The following is a 27,268-nucleotide window of genomic DNA, read 5'->3' as shown; positions in this document are numbered from 1 at the left end:
CCTCGTTCACGGGAGATGATCAACAGTGCGTTTGTCAAAAAGGAGGTGCTGGTGCGTGCCGTAGCACGGTGAACCTGAAAACGTGCTCGGTGAGGAAGCCAGGCACAAAAGACCACCCGTCACGTGATTCCATCTGCATGAAATGTCCAGAAGAGGGACATCTATAGAGACAGAAAGTAGATGAGTGGCTGCTTAGGGCTGGGTTGTTGGGGGCAGAGGGCGGCGGCTGATAGCTTACAGGTACAGGGTTTCTTTTTGAGATGAAAATATTCCCAAATTGACTGGTGTTGGCTACACAACTCTGTAATGATACTAAAAACCGTAGAATTATACACTTTAAATAGGTGAATCATATGGTATGTGAATCATATCTCACTAAAGCCATGAAAAAAGGTTTTTTTCACACACCTGTCTGGCTGACGGGCTGGCATTCGGTGTGTGTTTGTTGAGGATACTCAGGGTCCTGAATAACCAAGTCCTGTCATCTGGATGTTGCCGTGACTTTTAGCCACATTGAAAGAGAGACGTCTCTGGTCTCTAATATAAACCAGGGTCCAGTGTGACCGTTTTCAGGCAGCCCCTTCTGCACATCTAATACCGAGCACCACCCCTACGCTTGGCTGGGTCCCGACAGGCGAGGGAAGGCTCGGGGTGCGTGTCCCAGCTTGCAGATTGGGAAACAGGCATGGGAGGTCTGGCGACCAGCCCGACCTCACTCAGCAGGACAAGTGGCAGCCAGGAATAGCGCAGGGCTTCGAACTGCGTCCCGCTTGCTGTAAACACCCAGCCACGCCCCCCCTCATCTGTCTGATTTTAAAAGGGACCATAAAATATGAGCCTGGTAGCAGCAGCACTGAAACCGAAGTTGGGCTCAAGCCGCTGGAGGAACTAATGCCGTCTCTGCGTTCCAGTCCGCAGGGACACGTGGGGAAGGCCCGCCGGGTCGGAGCTGGGCCGGCTTCTGCCAGGACCGGTGTCAACTGTGTGGATGTGCCTCTCTAGGCACAGGTGCAGAGGCAGAGCTCATCACTCAGATGTGTTTTTTGCATTCAATAATTTCCTTCTCCCAGTGCCAGCGGGGCTGCTGACGACTCATGTGAAGCCTCATGCTCAGGGACCTTCTGTGCCAGTTAATGGAGGAATGGTTAAGAGCAGTGTGGTAGAATTGGGGTGTGTAAAAGCTGGGGATGGTGTAGCCAAAAAAGCAGTGACGGAGCCGAGTCAAAAGACAGCTATTTGAAACCAGCCCAGCTCTGTGACTTCCCAGCTGAGCGATCTTTAGCAAGACCCTCGGCCCTTTGGGAGGGTCAGTTTCCTCATCTGTAAACGGGGTAGAACACCATTGGATGAGGTATGGGGACAGAAAAGGGCCGTGGAAGAGCCAAGCGCTCGCTCTTTGGATGCTCTTTGTCTTGGGGGATTTCATCATGTTCATGATTCGGATGGATCCTTAGTGGATGGTGTGTGGGCACTGTGGTCTGTTGCTACCCACAACGTTTGCCTTAATTGAGCGCCCGGACCCCAACCAGGTGGGAAACAGTCTCTTTGGGGCCATTCAGGCAGGATAGATGAGGACCAAGAGACAGCTCAAGCCCCAGGTGCGCGAGAGTGCCTGGGCCATTAGAAATGTCCAGGGACCTGAGAGCGCCACCAGCCTTCGCCTTTCTGCAGTTGCCAACAAGCTGTCTCCCTCTTGGACCCAAATGGGGTTTCCTCTAGGCCTCAGGGCCTAACCTACAGGGAGTCTGTCCAGAGCAGAGGTTGGGCTCTACCCAGAAGTGACTTTACTGGTAGAAGGCAGGCTGGGTGTGAGGTTGCAGTGAACCTGTTTCTCCGGGCGTCTTGGGGCAGGTCGGCCTGGCCCAGCCTGGACAGCCGGCTCCCCAGGCCTTGGCTCCTGGCGGGGGCGGGGAGAACGCTGCAACAGCTGGCTTGAGCCTGGTGTCTGTGTCTCATCCCAGTCTGGGACTTCTAAATTTAACCTGCTATCAGCTTGAGAGGCTGGAGGCTTCCACTGTGTGATGAAATGCCACTTGGAATCCATTTTACTCGTAACCACTCCCCCTGCACATTCCCCTCCCAAATGTTACCCCCAAACGCAGGCAGCCGTCTGAGCGTCCTCCCATGTCAGTGTAAAGATTCGAATGCCTGAGCAACTCTGGACCCTGATGGGATCCGGCTCAGCTCCCTCCTGCCATTGGCCGGGGCTGCACCCCGTTCTCTGTTCACACACACGCACACGCACACACCATGGTCTCACAGGCAGGGTGCAGGAGCTGAATCCATAATCAAAAGCCAAACCACGACAGTGAGCTGCACCACCCATAAGCCATCTGGGTGGAGGGCGGCCAGTGGAGCCTATTATGCAATTTCCTGCTTTGGTGTCTCAGAGGAGACACCCAGGAGACAGGATGCAGAATGCCGTTGGGTTGCTGCAGTGTGGGAAGCCCAGGGAAGAAACCAACTCCCTGATGCCCAGAGTGAACGGGGCCCCTCGTGCTCCCTGGCGATGTTGAGAGGCCACCGGCCACCCAGACGACGAGCCCGTGGCCTGCAACTGACCAGGCAGCCCCTCACAGGCAGGGACTGAGCGGGCTCACCGTGGGCCACAGAGAACTGACAGCACAGACTTCCTGTGGCGGGGGGGGGAAGGCACTTTCTGCCTGGGGAACCCAGGATGGAGTGAGCCGCAGGCGGGGGGTTCTTATTAATGGGCGCCGTTAATTATTGAGCCCAGAACGTGTGCTCCACAGTGATTCGCTGAGGTTGAGAGCACACAGGGGCAGCTTTGGGCCCTGGGGCCGGGGTTCAAATCCTGACTCTGCCGCTTCCCAGGTGCATGGCCTTGGGCAGCTTCTCGACTTCGTCTCTCCCTCAGTTTCCTCATCTGTGAAATGGGAATCGGGATAACATCTGGGGTGTTGTGAGGATTTGGTGAGTTAACACCCAGAAACCGAGTAGAATAGGGTGTTCTCACTGTGTCAGGTAGGAGGCGGCTACTCAGAGAACCCCCATCTTCCATACAAGGTAAGTGGGCTCAGAGGGGCTCAGTGTCTTGCCAGACTCACAACAATGACCTTGAATCCATGGTCCACCTTCAGAGCCCACACCCACTCCAGACCTCTGGGCTGCCCACCTCTCATCCTTCCATAAGGAGGTTCCAACAGGAGGAGAAGATATTTAGTATCAGTGCTCTGGCCACACGACCCCTTTCAGCAGCTACAGGCGAGGGCAGGTGCAGGGCCACGGCCTAGGTTGACCTTGACTTAGCAGCCACGTCTCCACGTGAAGACAGGTTTGCAAGTCTGTTGGTAAGGACCCAGTCTAGACACTAACCCCTCTTGTCACACAGGTTTCTACTGTTTGCCAAAAAGCCAAGCTGCCCCGGAGTCCTAGCTGCACATCCAAGTCTCCTGTCCCTCCCCCACACCGGGCCCCAACCAGGGGGCACTTTGGGTGGGGACCGAGGTCCAGAGCGGTGGAGAGCAGGGGATGCCATCTGCGAAGCGGCCCACCTCCTCCTGGGTTCCTCCAAGGCCCTTAGCACCAGAACCCCCAGGCTCCAGCCATATACCCACCCCCGCAGATGCATTCACTCCCCAGGCCAGAGATCCAGAGCCGTCAACCCCCAAATGAACCGCCACTTCAGAAACATCCAGATCCTAGCCAGGCCTACTTTAAAATTACATTTTATTTCTCTTTGTGAGTATTTGTTGTTGTTTTAAAAAGGTTCATTTTACATTTTCTTCAAGAGTCTTGTGCCTCCTGGTAAGTGCATTGGTCTGTTTTCACAGTACTCTCCACGACCGCAGACGGTCCTTATTGCTGGAGGAGTGTGTCCACGCCGGGGACGGGGACACCAGAGGGATCGGGGACCCAGGTGAGAAGCCCGGGCTCTGCGTTCCTGACATGAGGAGCCGAGGGACCAGACCCAAGCTAAGCCGAGCTTCCTTAGCGGGACCTGGAGCCTCCCCAGAGTCCTCCCAGCCCTGTCTTCAGAAAGGCTAGGAGGGGCAGAGAGCGAGGGGCCGGGCAGTGAGGGGCGGGGCGTAGCAGCAGTGCTCCTCCAAGTGGGTCCAGCCGTGGGCCCCTGCCCAGGGCCTGCTCACACGCAGGAAGCACAGGCTTGGGGGACTCTGCCCCCAGACAGCTCAGGACCACCACTTACTGTTGGTTCCTACTCCCACCCCTACCCTAGTAAGAACTCCTTAGCAATGACCCAGCCCAGAACCAGCACTCCGGTCCCTGACCCCTAGCCCAGGGCCCTTTCTCCTTTGTAGTGCAAGGAAGACCTGAGTGCAGAGAAGGGCCGTGCCATCAGGAGGCCAGGTCCCGTCCGCGGCAGCCGGCCACTGCCACCCTGACCCCTCCACAGCCTGTGCCCAGAGGGGGAGCTGGGACCCATCATCCCCCTCACTTGAGGCTGTGGCCTCTCTGGGTGGCAGGCCTCCCTCCGAACACACCCAGGGGAACTGGCACTTTCCAGGTGGAAGGTCCCAGTCCTGACAGGGGTTCCCCAAGCACCAGGCCGGCAGCCGGCCACACAAAGCTGTTTCCCCGTCCAACGCCTCCCGTCAGGAGCGGGCTCGGGCGATGGCTGGAGGTTAAGCACCCCTTGAATAAATACAATAGCCCGTGGATAAAGGAGCACAGCAAGGACTTTGTGAACCACGCCCACCCACGCTGTCACTGGGACTCCTACGAATGGCTCATCTGCAGCAGAAATGGATTATTTCTCTCATCTGACAGTTTTCTGGGCTTGGTTATTATCGGTCTGAATGAGGAACCCAGGCGATGTAGCTGTGGGTTTGTCAAGCTTGGAGGAAGGGGGCCTCCCTCAGCAGGGTGTCCCCTCAGCTCCTGCAAGCAGCCTTCAAGGCAGACATTGCTAAAAAAAAAGCTTGGCGACACTCAGGACCAGGTCCTGGGGCTCCAGAGGGCCCAGGACCCGAAGGAGGGTGACCTCAAGGACCAGCCTCCACCCCAGGCTCACTTCATCGTGCTGGCCGTGGGCGCTGGCTCGCTTCTGTGAGGACTGGCAGCAGGGGGTCTGCCTCTTGCCTCCCGCCTCCCCAGCCTTACCAGGTCCAGGCATGCCCATCTGTGGGTGCCCTCACCTGCAGCACCGCGGTGCTTGGAGCCCGTCTGCAGGCGCCCCCCGGAGAGCCTGGGAGGGGCGTCCCCGAGAAGGTGCTGGGAGGCAAGGGCAGGCCTTCCTACCTTTGAACTACAGCTGGGTAAGGTGGCTGGCCCTCCAGCCGTTCGGGACAGTGTGGATGGAAACAGAAAAGCTGCCCACTGAGATGTGCCGGCAGAGCCAGCTGGCGATGGGCGCTGAGGACCGAGACGGTGGGAATTCCCTGGGCTCAACCTATAACTCACGGGACCCTCCCTCTCTGCTCCTAGGCCCACCCAAGGCAAGTTCCGGCTGCAGAGGAGAGAGGAGAGAGAAGCCCCCGGCAGATCTGCCCTGAGCCCGAGCTCACAGCTTGTGTCCGCAGGCACGGAGTGGGGTAAGTGTTCTACCTGGGGTGGAGAGAAGGGACTTCGGGGGCAGAATCTGCCTGTGGTTTCGGCTCAGCTAAAACGGAAGAATGAGCAGCCGGTTTTAGATCTAAATCTGTAGCCCAACGCCCTCCTCCCTCACCTCTGGCGGAAGATGCAAAGTCCAGCAGAAAAGACAAACTGCTCTCTTTGTTTCCGGTTTTTTCCTTTAAAATCGGCTTAAGGCAAAAGTTTGGCAAAGCAAGTCTACATAAGGCCGCGTGACAGAGGATGAGGGGAGCTGCCCGGGGCGGGGATCAGCCCGGGTGGCATCAGCCCCTGTGGCATCACCCCGGATAGGATCAGCCCCGGTGCGGTGGCATCAGCCCGGGTGGGATCAGCCCGGGTGGGATCAGCCCCGGTGCAGTGGGATCAGCCCGGGTGCAGTGGGATCAGGCTCATCACCAGCTCCTCCTCGTCCCACCCCTGAACCTCGTAAAGAGGCGTTAAAAAAAAAAAAAAAAAAGGAACGGAAAAAGCAGTTGTTTCAGGGAGTCTGTTGCAAGTGAATGACGGAAATTGCGAGGAGAGGGAAGGAGACCCAAGGGGACACTGAGGGCGCACGTGGAGTGGTCGGTCCCGCCTGGGTCTCCCCCCTCCGCCAGGGAAGCAGGTCCCAGGAGGGCGGGGGGCCATCCCCGCGCGTTCGCACAGTGAGATCCGCCCGCTGGAGAAGGTAGAAAGGTTGTATTTTGCTGAACGACTGCAGAGTCCGTGCGGGTTGTTTGCGTGGTGGTATTATTTGGGGGTCACCTCGCGGGCGCCCTGGCTGTTACCGGTGCTTGGGCGGGATCACCACCAGCGCCTTCCCGTACTTGGGCCGCCACATGAGGACCTGAGCGTCGTTGGCATTGGGCTTGACCAGGGCGCTGGGCGGGATGGGCTCATTCTTGCTCAGGATTTTGGGCTGGTCCTGGGCGATGGGCTCCCGCAGCCGGGCGCGCTGGCCCAGGGGCCGGTGGGGGTCCACCTCGATGCTGAGCTGCATGCGCCAGTGCAGTGTCTGCAGAATGATCATGTCGTTGGTCGAGGTGTTGGTGGCTACCAGCCACGTGATGAAGCTCTGGTCCCGGGAGATGTTGGTCAGCTTGGCCACGTTGCTCTCGCTGACAGGCACGGCCCACGTGACGCTGGGGTAAAAGTTGTCATTCATGCTGATGATGAACTTGGAGTCTCTCTTGGTGGGGCCCACGATGGTGCAGGTCTCCGTGGTGTTGCCGTACCAGGGGTAGTTCACCCCGTCCGAGTCGCTGATGGCCTCAATCTTGCCTTCCTGGAGGTCTGGGAGCTCCCAACTGGACCTGAGGATGGGAAGGCCAGTTTACTCAGCCAGCCACACACAGGCTCATCTGCATCCCCTTGTCCCTGGGGCTTACCTCCCCAGGGGGCCAGACAGTAAACAGACACCCAACATCATGTCAGGGAACTGGGGCTCCCCTAGACATGGCCCCCCTCAAAGGCCACATCCTGTTCTCTTGCATCATCTCAAATTGGTCTCCCCCAGAAACCACTGTAGACAGGGCTGGATTCTGGATGGGCTTCGGGAAGCCCTAGCTGCCCCTGCCCTCAAGGGAGGGGCCTGGGGGCAGCACACAGTAACCTAACCTGCGCTGTGCCCCACCGTCCCATGCCCCAGCAGCTGGTGGGATGGCCACATGCAACCCTGTGACCTTGGTTAGGGCGGAGGCCACTGGCCCCGAGAGGCTGGGGTGGGGCTATTCTCCTGGCCACACAGCGTGTCAGGGCGGCCTGGGTAGGAGTGCAAGTGGCAGGGAGTTTCTTTCTCTTGCTTTAGGGGCCCCCAGTGGCTGTGGGGTCAGCACATCTGGGAGTGATTTCAGCCCCTCATTGACCAGCATGTGACCGGGTTCAAACGCCCGCCTGCCCCCGAGCTTCGGTGTCCAGCACCGGGGCCAGGGGCACGGGAACCAGCGCTCAGGGCCCTCGCCAAGGCTCTGGCCCCTCCCCTCCACATCTCCTCCACCACACATGGGCCTGGGCTCCCTGGCCCTCCGCCCAGCAAGGCCAACACTGTGGGCGGTGCCCTCTTCTCCCCACTGCTCACCCTCCCCCTGCCTTGTTTCTACTCATGCCCGCCTAGAATAGGAAGCACAGCTCAGCCAGAATGGCTCCCACCTGGTTGGCCCCTGTCTTCGGAGCAGTAGAACCAAGAAAACCTAACCAGCCAGTCTTAAAACTCTGCTCTCAGTCCCAGCCTCGGGGCCAGCTTTACAATCAATGCCTCCTGGACTTGCTGCAGCTGCCGGGGAACCTGCACTTGCAGCTTCGGGCCGGTCTGAGAACCAGCAGCACTTGGTCAGCCCGACTTGCTTGCAGGGGGCTCAGCCTTCTGGCAGCCGGGCTGTCCAGCGCTCAGACTCAGGAAACCTACTGGCCTTGCTGAAAGTCTCAGCCACCCTCTCACTGGTGTGAGACCCTGGGCAAAACCCCAGCCCTCCCTGAACCCCAGACTCATCACCCACATCCCACCTGGGGTCATGGAAGGAGACAGGCAGGAACATGCCAGTCCAGGGCAGGGCACAAGACAAATGCCAGTGATCGGTGCCTGCTAGCACCATTGCTGTCACTATTGTTACTATAATAATAACTCTCTGACAGAAGAGGACTGTCCTAAGTTGCTCTGAGGACACGTGGCTGGGGGCACAGCAGCGTCTGGGGAGCCCACCCCTTAGAAACTCATAACAGTCACATCCACCCCACCAGACAGATAAAGTAACAGCAGCTGGAGGGGTGGGTCTTTTTCCCAAGTTGATTTAGCTAAGCAATCAGGCCTGGGCACCTGCCATACCAAAGCTCAGGACACTTTGCCCCCAGAATTCCACACACCTGTGTACACCAGCGGTGCTCTCCAGAATATACTACTTTACAAAATGCATTCCTGTTCATAGCAGCACTACTCACAATAGCCAAAAGGTGGAAACAGCTGAAGTGTCCGCCAATGGATGATGGATAAAGTGGTCTATCCGTGCAATGGAATATTATTCATCCTTAAAAAGGAAATTCTGACACATGCTACAACATGGATGAATCTTGAAGACATTAGGCAAAGTGAAATAAGTCAGACACAGAAGGACAAATACTGTATGATTCCACATATATGAGGTCCCTAGAAGAGTCAAATTCATAGAGACAGAAAGTAGAATGGCGACTGCCAGGGGCTGGGAGAGGGAAACGGGGGAGTCACCATTTCATTAGTGCGGAGTTTCAGTTGGGGAAGATGAAAATGTTCTGGGAATAGACACACAACAATGTGGATGTACTTAATGCTGCCAAACTTAAAAATGGTTAAGATGGTAAATTTTATGTATATCTTATCACAGTGTAAAAAATGCATTCCCCTACTGAAATGCATCGTTTAATGTTAGCAGTTGGCAAATTTGGGGCCACTACAGGAGGGATGATCAGGAATGTGATTTTTCATTAAAAAGGTCACAAATTAGGGTAACACCTGCCTAGTAGGCCATCTCCTGCCCGGGGCCCTGAGCTCATCAAACGCCAAGGAGGAGGTCACAGTCATGAGCCTGCAGATTCGGCTGCCCCCGGGGGTGGCCGCCATGGACCAGAGAAGGGGGCCAGGGTCCCTGTCCCAAATTTCTCAGAAGCCTGTGCCCCACCCGTGCCCAGCCTCCTGTGGTGGAAGGCACCCACTCTGTCTTCTCGCAGTGGTTACACTTGCTTATGAAAGTGGTTTTTGTTGTTGTTTTTTTTAAGGCAGAAAGCCATCTTGCCAAAAGACCTTTTCTCTTGCCTTTGCCCTCTTTCACTTCCTAAGAGTTGGCTTGTTGTGGGATCTGGGGTTGCCACCAGAATGGCCTCTCTCTCTCAGCCTCTGACCCCCAGCTTCAGGTTTCCTTTTGCACCTCCCAGCCCCCAAATGCCCAGGCGCTGGCTCAGTCACAGACGGGTGACGATCCCCATGAGCTGGCAGACAGCCGTGTCTCATGTGGGGTATTACTCAGAACCAGGGCCAAGGGCGTCTGTTTTCAAATCATCACAAACCAGCTGGGCTGGCTCTGGGCCCCGTGGTCCAGTCTCCCCGTCAAGGTGGTGGAGGGAGCATGGTTAAGAGCACAGCTTCTGAGGGACGTGGACCAGCCCGGGTCCAGTCGCCCCCCGGCTACTAGTCACAAATCTCTGAGCCCCACATTGGTTCACTGTGGATAACCGCACCCACCTTCAAGGTTTTTGAGATGATTAAATGCGTCAATATATACTACCTGGTACACGGTAAACAGCAATATGTGGAAACTTCCAGAGACCATTGGAGAGAGGCTTGCCTCTAACACTAATGGATTTGCCATCCCTGATGTGACCTGAGGCCTTTTGACCTCATTTATGTTTCCAGATTATCCATGCTCTGAAAGGAACGATTCCATACAGTTCCTGCCTCTAAGACTTCCCGTTTGTTCTGGAATGACCTTGGGCTTCAAGGCAGACCCTCAGTTTTCCACCTTCTGGGTGGAGGGGTGAGTTTGGACCCTGGTCCTGCACACCCTAAGCCTTCTTGTTTGCACAGCAGGGACGATACAGGTGCGCACGCCAACGAAAGGTGTAGGCAAGGCTCCCAGCTCCGTGCCCGGCACACTGATGCTCAACCAGCAGATTTAGGTGGAGGAGGGGCGTTTTGTGAACACGAGCAAACACCCATCTCTGCCCCAGCACCTTCTCTCCAGACCTCAGGGCAGGTCGTGTCAGGCCTCCTACAGGCCATCAGGAGGCCCTGGTCTCCCCCGTGTCCTCCCCCTTTGCTCACTGGCCTGTGCTGGTCTTCAGGGCAACACTGGCTACAGAATTTGTGGGACCAGGGGGTGAAGTGAAAATAGGAGGCCCCTTGCTCAAAAATAAAGAATTGCAACGTGGTGACAGCAGAGCATGGAACCACGCAAGGGGCCCTTCTGAGCATGGGGCCCTTTTGAGCACGGGGCCCAGTGGGACGATGCAGTCCCCATGCCCGGGAAACTGGCCTGCTTCTGTGGGCCCCGTCACACTCCCACCCTCATCCCAGAGGTGTGGGAACCCAGAGGACAGCAGGCAAGTCCAGGCTTGAAGCTGGACCTCAGAATGCTTTCTGGGGTCCCCTTGCAGCACATCTGAGACAGACTCCTCAGCGTCCCTCAATGCCCATTCCCTCTGCAGCCCCATCCCCCATGCACTCAGCAGATGTTTGCAGGGACCTGCCATTGACGCTGGCCACGATGCTGTGAAAGGGACCCCCTGGGCGCACAGTAGCATCCCTGACTCCCTCTCGCCTCCAGACTGCCCTGCCTTCTCCTCTGCCTTCGCCCTGGCCACGACCCCTCACCTCTCCCAGCCTCCTCTTGCCGCCTGCCATGCTCTCCTCCCTGAAGCCTGAGTGATCTTTAAAAACACAAATCTGATGGCACTGTTCCTCCCTCCAACCCTATTAAGCCTGCCATGACTCCCCAAGACCCTGAAAGCCAGATGCAGGTGAAGCCAAGGGTCTTGCACGCAAACACACACACACACACACACACGCACACACACACGCCCATGCCCACCCTCCCCAGGCTCCAGACCCCACCAGCCATCCCTCTAATGGGCTGTGCCCTCCCGACTCAGCGTCTTTGGCCACGAGCAGCGTCCCCCGCCCCCCTCCTGTCCTAGCCAGTGGTACCCACGGCTCATCTCTGGAGCCCCCAGGGAAGCTCACCCGGACCCTTCACACGAGGCCTGGTGCCCCCATATTCGATCTTTGTCCTGCTGCTTCCTGGGACACACACAGGGGTGATTTAATAATCATGCCACCCTTTGTTGACGACCTCACTCCCAGACAGACCACAGGGGCCGAGAAGCAGGGGCCAGGCCTCCAGAATCTACCCTGGTGCCTGGCCTAGAGTCAGACACAATAGAGGCAGGTGGCCTGGATCATTGGCGGTGGGCAGCCTGCCTCGTCTCTCCTTCAGGGCCTGAGCCCCACAAAGGGGTCCCAGTGATGAGTTTAGAGCGCCCAAAGCTGCCTCTGCTTGTGTACTTTCTCACCTGGAGCAGCTGCGGCTGGGACAGCCACGCCCAGCACAGGTCGTCCCCGCTGCAACACTGGTGACAGTGGTCACGTTCCCTGAGTGCATCAGACGTGCTGGGCGCCCTGCGCACATACATCCACACAGGCTTCTCCTCAGTTACCCCAGGGCTGCAACTGAGGGTGTTTTATAGAGGAGACTTGGGGACATCAGAGGCCTGACCCAGGGTCACAGAACCGTGAAGCCACCAGGCAGGACCCACAGCGTGAGCGAGCTCTTACCCATGGCCTCCAGTGGCCCCTCACCCGACACACACACGCACACACACATATGCACGCACATACACGTAGACACACACATACAGGTTCTTACCCATCTGGCTTCCAACAGACCTTCACCTGAAATACACACACACACACACGCGCACACACACACACACACACACACACACACACACACACACGGCTCTGAGCAACATGACCTAGAGTGTAAGTCTGAGGGCTTACAAAAGGCCTTTCCTGGAAGCCAGAGAAGGGGGAGAGGCTGTGCTGAAGGGCACCCATGGGGGCTGGGGAGGGACACCCTGAGGCTCCAGGCCCAGCCACCAGCCAGAAGCTGGCCCGGCTCCAAGGCCTCTCGGTAGAGGGTGAAGGAAACCAGGGATGCCCGGAGGCCAGAGGTGTGGCCCTGAGGGGATGGGTGGGGCTTGCCCCTCCCGTGGCCCTGGGAGCACACCTTTCCCAGCTGCTTTGTGCCAGGCAGGGTGGCGAGCCTGGGCCTGGGCTCTCTCCTAGGCATGGGTGGACCCTTGCTCCCCCATGGGCCCTCGTCTCTCCCAGCTCTCTGACTGCATTTTGAGTTCTGGACAACAGAGCACCTGGTCTCAGAGCAGACTTCCCAGACTTCACGTCTCTTTCCTCATTTTGGTCCTGTTTACATATCTCCTGTGCTCTTATTTTTTTCCTTGAAATTAATCACTTTTTAAAAAAACTCAACTAAATTTAGCTTTTCCTTTGGAACACCTTTGAAATAACAGGTTGGATATATTGGGTGTATATATATATATTTTTCTAATACACATGAGAATAAATATGTGCTTTAAATTACAATCACACTTAAGCTGAAACGAGTTCTCCTAAATATTGTTTCACGTCTCACAAGTGGCACCGTTGGGCGCTCTAAGAAACACATTTACAGATGGCGACTTGGGGCTCGAGGGCAAGAGGGCTGCCCAGGGCACAAGGTTCTTCTGCCCAGCGCTGGTTTCAGTGCCCTCATGGGGGCCAGATGGGCGCTTAGGGATTTTCTCACCTGGTCCCCAATTTTACAGAGCTTAATGTTTTTTTGCAATTTGCAAAAAGTTTCAATTTTGTAATGTTTGCAATTTTACGAGAAATGAGGCCCAAGAGCCCCCTTCCAGACCAGACTGGGACCCTGGTTTCCTGACTCCTGCCCTGGGCGGCCGCCCACTGGGCTGGCCCCTTCCCACCAGACAGGTCACCAGGAGCCCCTTCCCTGGGGGAGGAGCTGGAGGTATCCCCTGCCCGCCTGCCCCTGGGGTTCCCCCGAACAACAAACACCACTGTTTCTTCCCACCTTACCCTTCTTTGCCCAGGCCACACTCCCAGGGCCTAACACGAGGGGGAAAGGCCAACAACGTTTTAGTTTTTAGTTATAAAACCTGTGTTTTTGTTTAAAAAAAAAAAAGCCATCGAGAAGTACAAAAAGTGAGAAACGATGGGGCTTCTCTGGTGGCACAGTGGTTGAGAGTCCGCCTGCCGATGCAGGGGACATGGGTTCATGCCCCGGTCCGGGAGGATCCCACATGCCGCGGAGCGGCTGGGCCCGTGAGCCATGGCTGCTGAGCCTGCACGTCCGGAGCCTGTGCTCCACAGGGGGAGAGGCCACAGCAGTGAGATGCCCGTGTACCGCAAAAAAAAAAAAAAAGTGAGAAACGAAAGTCTTGTCTTCCGTGCTTCCGCCTCCCTCGCTGGGGTTACTCACCACATTACACTCTGATAAACATCCTTCTAGACCATCCTCCCTGCATATACGCACAGTAAATGTTCCTGTTTTTAGCACTTTTAACAAAAATGGATTCCTACCTTACATATTTTACAACTTCTTTTAATGCAACGATGATAATATGATATGGAATCTCTAGCTCCTCCTCCTCATGTGTAAGAGCTCATCCTATTCTGCCCTGGAGACAGACCATAGTTTCACGCCCTACTGATGGACACTTGGGGTGTTCGTGGCTCTTCAGTGATGGGCAGGGCTGCAGTTTCTGTCCCCACACATACGTCCTTCTGCCCTGCTTCCTGCATTCACGTATTCGTTAATTCCCTTGCTCAGGAGATTTCTGTGTGTGCCTGCCATACTCCAGGCACCAGGCCAGGGGCTCAGTTTCTCTAAGACAGACTCTAAAAGTAGGACAAGAGAGTTGAAGGGCACGTGTGCTTGAAATTGTAGTGGACAAAGCCAAGCTCACCTTCCAGAAGCTGCCTAAGTTGTACCCCCAGGAACAGCACGGGAGGCTGTCTACTACCCGCCCCCCGCCCCACAGCAGGCATTACTGATCTTTTGCATTTTTACCCAGATCCGATCAGCAAAAACAAAAAGCATCTCCGTATTTCACTGCCGTTTCCCTGATCACTGTGCTGTCGGAGCCTCCTCACGTGTCTCTGGAAGCTGCCAGCTTTCGTCTTCAGCCCTCAGAAGGTGAGGGTGGGTGCGATCGCTTGGCCGGGGCCGGTCCAGGGGGAGTTCTTTTGGGGCCAGGCCGTCCCCCCAAACTTCCTCCCACCCCAAAGCCTGGAAACGAGAACTTCCCTCTCCTGCCTCCGCCAGGGCCCCGCAGATGGGGGAGGCTGCCTTCCGCTTGCAGAGAGGAAGCATCGTCCTCAATTGTTCTGCATGGGCCCCGGCTCAGACCCAGGCTGCAGGAAGAGGCCACGTGGTCACCAGGGCCATTCATCCTGACCCGGCCCCTGACCACTGGAGCAGAACAAGCCTCCTGGGGCAAGTGGCCTCCTGGGGCAAGTGGCCTCAGGTCTCAGCGGCCCTGGCCTCACCATAAAATCAGGACCTCACGGGGTCCTTGGGAGACCAGAGAGTGAACGGGGAGCTGGGGCAGCCACACAGCGTCACCCCAGCTCCAGCATCCCCTGGCCAGAGGCCTCAGGTCCCTCCACCCCTGCCCAGCCCTTTCCCACCAGCCTCACAATCCTGTGACAGCAGATGTCACCGCAGGTTCTGGCTGGAAAGACCCTCAGAGGTCTCGTCGCCTGAGATTCTCATACTGTAGGCGGGTATGTGAAACCCAACCCGGGAGAAGAAAGAACAGTAATGACTCCAACACGGCAGTCTCTGTGCTGACTCTCTGCCAGGGACTGTGTAATTGATGATGAATTATTACTAGTTACGGTATGGATAGCGACCACATATACTATCTCATTTAATCCCTCAAACAACCCTGCGATGAGGGACTATTCTCCCCATTTCATAGAAGGGAACAGTAGGCTCAGAAAGGTTGAGAGCCTGGCCCAAGCACCGCCACCCGTGGATGGTGGAGCTGGAGCCACGCCTGGCTGGACAAGGGCACAGGCGGGTGGCACTGTCAACCCAGAGAGACCCCGTCTCCTGAGCTGCTCTCCTTCCCTCACCCCAAGCCTGACCTTTGGCAGAACCCTGAGCCGGAACCGACCTTGGCCGTGGGCCAGATTTTCTGGGGGCTCCAGAGGAGGGCAAACTAGGGATAACGTGAAGCATCTCCCACACGGGGGAGAAACTGTGCCTCGTCACTCGGAAGACTGTGCCAGATGACAGGTGGCGGCTGAGGATTGTGGAGGATGGGGTGGTGGAGGCAGGCGGATCCAACAGTGTTCTGGGGGGGTGGCTTTGAAAGCTAAGTGGGTTGGACCCCAAACCATATAGAATCCTCTCAAGCTGGCACAAGAAACTCACCATCTTCTAGCTCTCGTCTGTAAGTCGGGGTATTACTGGAGTGGCATGTGGCATTGTTCCACTGCAAATATTTCCAACCCACGACATTCAAAAGGGTTCTCCTCCTGGATTAGAGATTAATTTCAAGCAGGGATAATGTTTGGGGGTATTATGGGTTTTGTTTAAGTATTTGGAATTAATATTTTTAATACAAGCCCATTTGGCAAGAACAGAAGCCCTAACCTAACCTTTGCCACATTGCCGTTCCCTCCCCAGGCCTTTAAAGCCCAGTGCTCATGTGGGTTTCATTTTAAGCCTTCAAATTGTCTGGGTCTAGCCCGGTAGTTCTCAACCAGGGGTGACTTCGCACCCCTCCCGGGGACATGGGGCAGTGTCTGGAGACATTTTTGGTTGTCAGAACAGGGGGAGAGAGGCTGCTGGCATTGAGTGGGTAGAGACCAGGGACACTGCCCAACATCCTGCAATGCACAGGACAGCCTGGTCCCGGCAAAGTTAGGGGACAGTTCCGGGCAGCCTGAGGCCGCTGGTCATCCCAGCGCTCACCATCCCTCACTTTCTTTCCCATCACGGGTCTTAAAAATATGAAGAAGCTTAGTTACCACAGGAGGTTTGGGGTAGGGGAGATGGGAAGGGTATCTTCATCACATCAAAATGCTTCCGTTTACATTCAAGCAGGTGCAGCTGTCCAGGCTTATTCCGGAGGGCGCCAGTTGAATACAGAGCCTCCTCATGGGCCGGAGGAACCATGCTATTTGGTAATTCAGTTTCTTAATATAATTTTGTTGATTAATAATCAATCGAGCAGTTTCCAACTCAGCATTTCAGCCACAGGTCACCTACACCTGTCCTCTCCCCGAATCCTCCCAGCAGCCTAAGGTTCTTACCCTGTTCACAGATGGCAAAAGCAAACCTCCAAGAGGTGAGCTGCCGAGGCCCCAGAGCCAGTACTGGGCCGTAATTCTGACCCCGGGGCCTGAGCCCATTAACAACCAGTCCATCCTGCCCCTCCAGGGAGCCTTGAACTCTGCCCTTTGTCCAGGGCTGGTCCTATCCCAACCGGGAGTCCAGTGGACCCAGGAGAATGAGGTATGCGGGACACAGGGGTCCCTGTGCTGAAGGCGTGTCCCGAGAAGGGGAGGGAACAAAAGGAAACACATGGAACTCAAGGAAAACGGCCTCCAACCACTTGAAAACTCAAATCGTCCATGACTTACACTACTATTAAATTCTTAAAAGTCAGGGAGTGGGTCCTCTGTGAAAGAGGAAGACCTGGGCTGGGGAGAAAATTCCACACAAAGAGTAATTTACATCTGTCCAAATTCTGTCGTTTCGGCCCTGATTCTCAACTCATTACATATCCCATCACCCACCTCCCACCCGATAGAAGAATCAGAACAGTAATGACACTGTTAAGGACGACAGTCACTTGCAGTAAGTGTTTACCGTGGGCTTGGTGGAGTGCCGGCTGCTTGACCAGTGTCATCTCCCGTAACTCAGTAAGCCGTGGTGCAAGGACTATGACTGGCCCCGATTTGCAGACGAGGAAACCGAGGGTCAGAGTGGCTCAGGTCACACCCTGGAAAGTGGCAGAGCCTGGACTTAAGCCCAGGTCTGCTTGACTGCAGTCTAGATGTGCACTGGGTTCCTCTAGCCGGGAACCAAGGACTGGCACAGACAAAGGTCACCTCAGGTCTCCTGATGCACGCCTGTCTCCAGCCATGGCGCTCAGACGGACTCAGAGCCAACAAAGGGAGCACAAGGCCTTGAAGACTCTGTAAACACCCCCCACCCACCCACCCCCGTGCACAGATGGGGAAGCTGAGGCTCCAAGCCAGGCCCACTCCCTCCCCACCACACGCCACGTCCATCTCTGCAGAACTCAGTCCCTTTAGCTTTCCCCAACATTCTTCCTCTTGGAGCTTGCATCTTTCCAAGTTCAGAAGGACCCTGTGGCTTCCTTACCCTTTCTAGGGAAGAAAGCAAGCGGAGCCTAAAAGCCCTAGGAAAACCTTTGTGTCTTGCCAGTTGCCCCAGATGCCTTGCAAAGCCTGAGGAGGTTTTGGGCTTAAGGCTTCTTAGGGAAGGTCCACACCAAATAACTAAGAATCATGTTTTCCTTCTTGGGATGGAAAGTCAGCCCCCAGCCTGGTTTAAGAGCCACTTGGAGAATTAGACTTGGATGTAGACGTCAGGTGGACAGAGGGGAGCCGATGAGTGTCCAGATACGCACCATGTGCACCTCTGGGGCGGTCATGGTTACACCTAGTTTTAAGTTTTTCCATGATCCTCCTGTTGCCCTTGCAACTTCAGTCATCAAGTGGAGATGCCACAAGATTTGGTGTCCCCTCCCCACCCTCTCTAATTTCAGGTGGCCCAGGGTATTCTTAAATCAGTGAAGAGTTCCAAGTCCTGGGGAAAGTCTACTCCATTCCTCACCTGCAGGACCGGGGAGGGATGCTGCACAGGGTAGAGACCCCGAGAGACAGGCTGTGGGTGAGTGTCCATGGCCAGCCATGGGAGTCACAGGGGTCAAGTTGGGGGGCTGCCCTTGGGGCCTGCCTGGTGCTCTCAGAAGGTCCTCGTGCTCAGAAACAGCTATTGTCACCACCCTGTCTTAGGCGGCCCTTCAAGTTAAGTCACTTCCCCCTCTGTCTACAGCTGCTCTTGCCACACTCAGGATGACCATCTCTAGGATCAGAGAACATGCCAGGGTCTCAGGGTGCCACACCGAGAGGCACACTATCCTGGGGACATTCTGGGGACTGGGCTGGACAGAAGAGGTCTGTGGGCTCCTCTCAGCTCTTAAGGGCCCACTGGAGCCTTCTGGACACAGACACTGGCTGTCCACATAAAGTGGCCTTCTGCTGCGGAGAGAGAAAACACTGCACTGAAAAGCACACCAGGTTTCTAAAACCCTCTCAAACAAAACTCCGTCCGGACCAGAGAAGAGTGTTCCCCCACGTCCTGATGTGCCTCTGAAAACACCAGGGGACGAGTTCAGGTCCAACACAAAGCCCTGCACACTAAATCTGGACGCTGCAGAGGCCCAGCTCTCCTTCCCTGAGTACCTGCCACGTGTGCAGGTCTGAGCCGGGCCAAGCCGCAGCCTCTCTAGTGACCCGGGACAGCATGCGTGCTTTGCCAAAGAGGCACCTGGTGGAACGTCCCTCTGCTTTCTCGACGTCTTGCAGGGAGGGGTACGGGAAGCGCAGGGGGCCAGGGACAGTGGAAGGGAAGGTCCTCAAGCCATGACCCCAATCTGAATCAACAGGCAAGCCCTCTAGGTCACCTGGCCAAGGAGGAATCAGAGGCCACTTCCATGTCTGCCTAACACTTCCCTCTGGCCCTGGTGGGACCCCTCTCTAACCCCCCCGAGCTCACCCCCAGACCCCCAAGCTCCCCCGTCCCAGGGGCCCCCCGAAGCTTGCTCCTGAGCAGTACTCACATGCCTTGCTCCCCATACTGGTTGTAGAACTCCATGTGGCTGCATGCCTGAATCCAGCCGACTATCCAGGTCTCCTTCTTGGGGATGGGTGGCATGACCACCTGGGCTGAGGCACGGAAGTGGGGTGTCCGGTAGCGGAGCACCACGCTGGAGGACTCATCGATGCTGGTGGGGACGGGATCGATAGAAGCCTTGACATCGATCACCGTGATGCCTTCCCGGAAGACTCTGGCTTTGCCCCCGATGCTCTGAATACAGCCCATGGCACACAGTACGGCTCTGATCGCCAGGGAAGGCCAGCAGTCCCAGAGAAAACCGGGCATTGAAAGGATGGAGGCTGCCGGACCCAGTGCAGACAGTACAGCTCTCCAATCTCAAATCTCAAGACTGATATCCATAGGATAGAAAATTCACTGAGTAGAGAGGGTTTGCATATCACTACCTCGGGCCTGATTATAAATAAGGATTTTGCTGCATTTCAAGGGCCCTGGGTTCTCTCTTCTTCTGCTAGTAGTGGACAAAAATCACCGATATTCTTTGGGTTAAAAAAAGAAAAGTTTGGAGGTTAATGGATAATCATGTCGTTCAGACATCCAGCCCTTGCTTCTGTGCCTCACACGCGGGGAACGCAGCTCAGAGACGCTCCCTGAAGTCTTGAGGCGAAGAAGGCAAATGCCGGCAGGCACATAAATAAGGAAGGCTCCGTCGCCTGCGCGGTGCCGCCACCCTCGCTGCAGAAGACCGACTTCCTGCCCTTCTGCCTTCCGCACGCGCTCGGGGCACACGCACCCGGCCGCTCGCCCAGCCCGGCCGAATCAATGGAAGAGCAGTTTCTGTTCAATCCGCCGAGGTCTGGGCGCCCTCGGTGGCTTCCAGGAGGCGAGCGCCCGGCTCCCGCGGGGTCCCCGAGGAGCGCGGCGCGGATCCCCGTCGGCGACCACTCGGGGGCACGCCGCGTCCCCTCGCCGCTGTCGCTGTCGCCGCCCGCCGCCGTGCGGGGCCCCAGGGCTGCGCTCGGGCCGCCGCCTGGTTCGCCGCGGCCGCCGAGGACCTGGTGGGAGGTGGAAGGGACAGGGCGTCAAGGCCCGCCTCAAAGTTGAGTCGAACTTTGCTGCGGGGGGCGCGCGGGGCGGCGACGCGTGTGCGCGGGGCGCGGGCTGCGGAGCTGACGGCGCAGCTCTGTGAGGTCTGCCCGGAGGCGGCGGTCCGCCCCCCCGCCCAGCCCGTCAGTGGCGGCCTTATGACCGCGCGCACCAGCGAATAATCGCCGCCGGTGACATCTTCGCTGACCCCTCCCGGCCCGGAGGCGGGGTGGGGCGGGGGGCGACTGGCTGGCACTGCAGTGGGCCTCGTGGACTTTCGGGTCTTGGCACTGCTCCCACCGCCTCGCCGCCGGCGCCCCTTCCCCGAACGGGTCCCTTCGGCCCCCGGGGGGCGCAGTGCCACCCCGCAGGCCGGTCTGATCGGGCGCACGCCCCTTCCCGGGCCGGGGTCCCCCGACTCCCGGAGGGCGCAATGCTCCAGCCCCGCCGCGTCCGGCGCCTCTGTGCCCCCCTCGCCAGCCCCAAGCGGCCCCCGATCCCCGCGCGTCCGGCGCGCTCGCTGCTGCCGAGAACTTTGGCGCGCACACCCCCACCCGGGCGCCGCCGACTCACCTGCCCCTCGGGCCGCTCCGCGTGCCCGGGCTGCCGCCCTCCGGACGCCCTGAACCCGCCGCGGGCACGTCCTCGGGGCGCCCCACCCCCTTCCCCAAGCAGTGTCCTTTAGCTCTACTGGGGTCTGGGGCCGTCGTGGGCGCCCCCGGCCCCCACGTCCTCCTAGCTCGGGGCTGCTAGGGGGTGGCCGGGGGCGGAGGGGTGAGGCTCGGGGCTCTCTCGCCCCCACCCCGCGCGCCTGCTTTATTTTATGATCATTGTGAGCGTGCTGTAGCCGCTCAGCCCCGCCGCCGCGCCGCAGCCGCCTGGCGCGCCCCGCGTTGCCTCGCTCTGCTGCAGCATCGGAAAGGCAACCAGGTCAAACTTTGCAGAAACTCAGCCCCTGCGCCGGCCTGGCCCCGTGTCCGCCCGCAGCCGCCGGCCGGAGCGCAGCGCACGCAAAGACCGCCGCCCGCTCGCCGGCCCCGCGGGGATGCAGGTCCGCAGGCGGCGGCGGCGGCGGCGGCGGCGGCGGCGGCGGCTGCGGCGGCGGCGGCGGGCGGGCGCCGCCTCCTCCTCGCCGCCCGCCCTGCTCTCCACCCTCGCTCCGCGCACACAGCCCGCCTCCCCCTGGTACTCCTCTCCCCCTCTCCCCACTCCCGCTCTCTCTCTCTCTTTCTCTTTCTCTTTCTCTCTCTCTCTCTCTCTCTCTCTCTCTCTCTCCTCTCCTCTCCTCCTCTCTCTCTCTCTCTCTTCTCTCTCTCTCTCTCTCTCTCTCTCTCTCTCTCGTTTCTCTCTCTCTCTTTTTGCAGCTGCGGGGGGGGGGGAGCTGAGCCTCTCCTCGCAGAAACGACATTTCCTTTTCGGCTAGCCGCGGGAATTCTGGGTAGTGTAGTTCGGCTTCTGTCTTGGGTCCAGGTGGGCTGCTCCTCGTGCCCTTTGAACTCAGCGGGCTTTCCGGGGCTCAGGGCAGGCGGGAAAGGGTTACCGTTGCCCTGGCATTCCTGGCCTGGCTGGGTGGAAACAGTGCAGGGCTCTGGGAGGCTCCAAGGCTGGGAAGTTTGGGGGTGGGGAGAGAAGTTCTAGGAAAAAGGTCCCCGTGTTTCTTGCTCTGTGCTGGGCTTCTGGGCACCCTGACAGGTGGTCAGGCCCGTCGGGCCCCAACTGTGATAAGCACTGTACAAGCTTGATCACTTCATCCACCATCAGCCACCCCTGGGTAGGAAGCCTATGGTGTGTATTTCACAGAGCAGGACTCCAAAGCTGGGAGATTCCCAAGACCTGCCCAAGGCCTCCCCCAGACGGGTATCCCAGCTGAGACCCGGGAGATCTGTGTACAGAGGTTCAAAGGGGTTTGACCCTGGATGGGGGAGGGGAGGGGGACTCGCTGTTCACCTCTCTAAACATCTTCAAACCAGTAGCCCCACCCACACCTGGTAAGTACCCACCGCCACTCCCAAGCCAGAGCAGTTTGAGTGCCAGTGAGGGCAGAGATTGGAGGAGCACAGGGCTCTGGCCACTTTGAGGTGTTTTCTTTGAGGGGTGATCAGCCAGCCAAATGATCCATCTATACCAGCACCAGTTCAGGCCACAGGCAGGAACTGGCCTGTTGAGGTGGCCACTGCCTCTTGGCCAGCTGCACCCCTGCCCTCTCCCTGCTTACTGCCATGGGCCCTCAGCCTAATGAGGGGTCATCCCTTTCCAGGTCAGCTAGTAAGTCGTTTATTCCTAGCCCTAGCTGACTGAGACCAAGATGGGGTGGCCTCACGGTCTGCTTACAGCCAGAAGATGGGAATAGCACGGGTCTCCGAAGGACCCCATGTAAATTTCCATTTCCAGGAAGAAGCTTTCCCTGGCCTCTAACCCACAGCGTCCTCTCCCTGCTGTGAACTCACGGCCTCCGCAAAGCATTCTGCCCCTCTTTGATGCACTTCAGCCTTCACATAATTATTATGCTAATAACTTCGGGGGTGTCCATCTCATCTGCCCACACCATCACCCCCAGTGCCTGGAACAGAGAAGACCCCACTGGCTGGGGTGCCCCCTGAGGGCAGGGACACTGTCCTGGCCACAAGGACATGAGTGCCCCATGAAAATGTGCCGAGCTGCACTTCTTGCTCATCTGACGTGACAAGAACAGAGGCCAGAGCCCTAACCTGCTCACTAGGCGGCCAGGCCGGAGGTGGTTTCCTGGAGTCCTTGATGCCTGTTGGAAGTGAGGTGACACCCTGCAGCCCTGGGCTTGGCTGGCCTGGGTTTGTGATGATGATGATAAAGCACTCACTATGTGGTCTGCACTGCTGAGTGAGTATTGTCTCCGCTCTCCTCCTTGACGCCAGGAGGAGGGCTGGACAGACAGAGAGACCCAGGGGTCATGTGACAGTGGCTTTCCGGAGTCTGGATGCACACTCAGATCTGGCCAAGTTCAAAGCCCACTTATTTCCTCCTCCAGGCACGCCGCCCTTGCCTGGGGGCCAGCCCCTCCGAGCCCGGATGGAAGTGACGTTAGAAATCCCTGTGTCCGGTAAGTCCCACCAGAAGACTGCTTGGGTGCCCACGGGGTGAGCAAAATAGAAAACCCCTGTCCCTCGGCCCCAGAGCTGCATCCTCTGCTACGTCACCTCCTATGCAGTACTTCGTCTTGGGCTAGTTCGAGGGCCAGTTCTGCAGAGGGAGGGCCCGGGCAGCGTCTTTTTTCCAGGCTCTGAGCTGAGGACGGGACCCCCGGGGCCAGCCCTGACGGATGGAGGGTCTGAAAGGGCTTGGCCCACGCCAGCATCCCCTGTCCTGGCTCCCCACTGGCCCTCCAAGGTTCCGGCTACTCCCCCAGCTCTCAGCCCCTCCAGCCCTCCTGCAGCCCTTCCTCCTGCTCAGCATTTTCTGGAGTCTGTGGGTGTTGGGCACAGACCCACGGCTGTCTCAGCATATGTGAAGGCCCGTGATACATCCACACGAGAGGGAAGCGCTGGCGTCTGCAGAACCAAGGAAGGGGACATCTGTTTGCGACATGCCCAACACCACGGGGACACTCGCACGGCCCCCCAAACCTCTCCCCCGCCTCAGACCTCAGTCTCCCCAGCCTCCTCTGCCTTGATGTCACCAGTGAATGGGAAAGAGCAGGGCTCTGGAGGCACAGCCGCCACCCCTCCTCGGGGATGGTGAACCCCCCAGTGTGGCAACTTGGGAGCGCCAAGTGCTGTCACTGGGAAGACAAGGTCCCTCAGTTCCCAGCATGTTAGCCCAGAAAGGCCGTGAAAACCCAAAGTCACACAGCAAACCAGAGGAAGAGACAACCTGACCTCACCCAGCTGGGTTTTAACACGCAGCCCCAGTGAGTCCAGAGTCCTCTCAGGTCGGCAGAAAGAGCCGGATGCAGGGTCTCATCACTGAGCATCACTGTAGCCAGGGCCTTTGCATGCATCACCTTCTTGGCTCTCCACAATGACCCCATGAGCCAGTCCCGTTACCATCCCATTCCACAGGTGAGGATACTGAGGCCTGGTGAAGAGGGAGGTGTGGATGGAACCCGCCGCCCTGGCTCTGAGACCTGGAGGCCGGAGGATCTGATATAGCAGGCGCTCTCACCAGCATTCCCTGCAGTTGTAGGGACCTCACTCTTATGGCCAACGGAGGCAGTCTCAAAGCGCCTTCTCCCTCATGGACCAAGATCTCAGGGCCACAGCTGGTCCTCCAAGAGCTCTCAGCCTCCAAGGGTGCAGTCATCATGAGACCGGAAAGGCATTTCTCAGGTGGGAAAATCCCTTTGTTCTGCAGATGGAAATGTTAAGTGCTGGGATTCTGTTGCCCGGGGAGACAGGGTTATCTCCTTAACTGTTTAGGACCAGGCAGGAAGCCAATGGTGAGGTTTGAAATGTCCGCCTGGGAGACGCGCGGGCAGGGTTGGAGGGCCAGGTAGGTGGCTGGAGGGGATGTTGCATCAAGACGCAAGGAGGCTGCAGGGCCCACCTGGCACCACTGAGGCACCTCACCTCTGCAGAGAGTGGGCTCGGCCTGGCCGAGCTAGCACATCCGGGATCTCCGAGAGGGCTGGTCCCACAGCCTCCCTACAGATGGGGAACACGGGCTGGCAAGGTCATACAGGGAGGGCTCCGGAACTAGATTCCAGGTCTCCTGGCCCCCAGGTCCGTGATAACCTCACTCTCCACGGAGGGGCGGAGGTGTGGCATGCGGCCCTGCGTAAAACCAGTGCCTGGGGTGGCCACAAATCTTTCCAGCCAAAGGCTCAGGAGCACATTCTTGTAGGTCGTGTTAGGTTTGGGACTGACCAGCTGGCCTCCCCACCACCTCACGCCTGTGCATTCCTTCCCCGGTACTGACTGGGCACCTGGGCTGGCCGCTCAGAAGACACGAGGGAACACAGCCAGGGCCTGGACACATAGGAGGCATGGTCGCCTCAGCACTCACATCCCCGTGGGCCAGAGATATGCCAAGGGATAACTCCGAGAATGATGAACGGAGATGTTAATTAGCATGAATAATAAATGGGTACAAATTCATGCTCAAAATGGTTATGAGAAAGTATCGATTGCTGTAAATCAGGACATAGATGAGTAAGTTGTTTTGATGTGTGTGTGTCCAGTACTGAGCTTGGGGAGGGGAAGGTGAAGGATGCGTGTTCCAGGGGTGTGAGGGGTGTGACGGTGTGTGAGGCAGTTAGAGTGTGTGGGTGAATGTGTGTGTAGATGAGTGTGTGATGATGTGAGTGTGTGTGACAGTGTGAGTTTGTGCATGTCTGTGTGTGAGGGTACATGCGGCAGTTGTGTGTACCTGCTTGGGGTGTGTGTCTGTGTGTCTGGGAAGGCGTATGTACGTGTGTCCATGTGGTGTGTGTATGAGGTGTGTAATGGTGTGAGTGACCACAAGTGGTGTGGGTGTAGATGAGGGAGTGTGTGTATATTGTGTATGGCAGTGTGTGCCTTGTGTGAGGGTGTATGTGAGAGTGTGAGTACAGGACACGTTTGTGTCCTGGTTGTGCGAGTGCATGTCTGTGTGAGTGTGCCCGACGGTGCGTGCTCACGTGTGTCTGTGAGGGTGGATGCGAGCGTGTGTGTCTGTGGGTGAGAGTGTGTGTCCGTGCAGATGTATGGATGTGTGTGTGATGGTGAGTGGAGGTGAGCGCGCGTTTGTGGGTGTGAGTGGGTGGGATGTAGGAGCGTGTGTGAGTGTGCATGTCTGTGCACGCGGGTGTGTTGGATGTTATTTTGGGGCTGGAGGGGATCGTTAATGTGCCTGGGGGATGGAGATCCAGGGCCAAATCGGGGTCAGGACGGGCGGGGGAGGGGTTGCTTCTCCCAGCCTGGCTCTCAAGGGCGGTCCCTCTGGCCCCGCTTCCCCGTCGGAGCCACAGTTCTGAGCGAGAAACGCCTGCTCCTCCCGGGACGGCCTCTTGAACGCACCGCCGACCCCCCAGGCGAGGAGCGGAGGCTCAGCGGCGCCCCGGGTCCGGCGGCCGGGGCAGTGAGCGCACGCAGGTGCCCGCCCTCCCACCGCCCACCCCGGTCACCTGGCGCCGCCCCTCCGCGCCCCCGCCCCGCCCCCAGCATCCTCAGGCCCCCCCATCACGGTCCCGCGGGCGGCAGATGCGGGAGGACGCGGGCGCCGCGCCCCGGAGGCTGCTCCGGCGGGGCCCCCCGCGCGCCCCGCCGCCCGGGAAGAACGGGGACGGAGGCGGCGTCAGCAGGCTGGGTGCGGCCCGGGATCGGGTGCGGCGCTGGGAGTTCTCCAAGGTGCTAAAATAAACCCGGAGAAGGATCAGGTTTCCCGACCGAAATAACCCAGGAGCGGCCTTAGAAATGCGAACTGACAAAGCGATCCGGGGCGGGAGCTGGCGGGGTGGGGAGGCGGGGACGAAAAATGCTTTTCTCAGGGCTGCTTCGCCGTCCTGGCAGGGACCCCCGCCGCTGCCCCTCCCTGCTCTCCCCTCCAGCTGTGCGTCTCCCCGGAGTGGAGCTTCTCGCCCCTTCCCCTCCTGTTTTGGGGTCATTACCCCAAATAACCCGCCTCCTCTTGGCCATCGTCTTTGACGGCAAGGTTTGTAGTAGATCAGAGTCCAGGCTTCAGAATCAGACAGCCATTCATTCAATACACATTTATTGAATGCCTGTTAGGTGCCAGGCACTGCTTGGGCACCTTGCCCCACAAAGGAACAAATAGACAACAGACCCTGCCTCGTGGGCTAACACTCTGCTAGGAGGACACAGACCCTGAGCACACACAGAATAAATAAGTGTATGGCATGTTAGAAAGGAAACTGGCCAAGGAAAAAGGAAAAGAGAGGGAGAGGGTAGGGGGGTTGGGGTGCTGTTTGAATCCCGGGGTACCTCGCTGGCTGACTCCATGGTCCAGAGAGAATCCCTTAACCTCTGAGCTTTGGTGTTCTCATGTGTACCACGGGGGCTAAAAGCCTGTTTATGAAGTTGCGGTGACAGTTGAGACACACACGTATCTCTGAGTCTGACACGGAGCAGTGTTAAGTACAAGTTAATGATAAATATGCTCAGTAGTAGTCGTCAGTCTATCTTAAACATTTAAAGACAGCAAATAACAAGCGACTACAATGTACAAATGGCTCTAGGTCCCAGGATGCTGCCAGAAAACCTCTCCTGCTTTCAAGTGACAGGCAGTGTATCCAAATGCTTGGGGCAAGGGCTTTAGAC

At 57.7% G+C, this 27,268-nt stretch overlaps 1 protein-coding gene and 1 long non-coding RNA gene across 2 annotated transcripts; one reads left to right on the top strand and one right to left on the bottom strand.

The window, feature by feature from the left end:
• The first annotated feature begins 5,415 nt into the window (after nt 1–5,415).
• On the top strand, nt 5,416–16,309 carry LOC307055210. The gene is made up of 3 exons (XR_013810970.1): nt 5,416–5,513; nt 14,146–14,267; nt 16,185–16,309. It is a non-coding gene; the product is annotated as an uncharacterized lncRNA (long non-coding RNA).
• On the bottom strand, nt 6,317–19,280 carry FAM78A (family with sequence similarity 78 member A; the record flags this gene model as incomplete). The annotated part of the gene is made up of 2 exons (XM_079707238.1): nt 6,317–6,845; nt 18,958–19,280. 2 exons carry the CDS (start codon nt 19,278–19,280, stop codon nt 6,317–6,319), a joined length of 852 nt encoding a protein of 283 aa, XP_079563364.1.
• Nucleotides 19,281–27,268: the final 7,988 nt, after the last annotated feature.

Source organism: Hyperoodon ampullatus (assembly GCF_949752795.1).
Source record: "Hyperoodon ampullatus genome assembly, chromosome: 6".
Taxonomy (NCBI): Eukaryota; Metazoa; Chordata; class Mammalia; order Artiodactyla; family Ziphiidae; genus Hyperoodon; species Hyperoodon ampullatus.
Note: the sequence above shows the minus strand (reverse complement) of the source record. Positions and strands in the feature narration are given on the sequence as shown.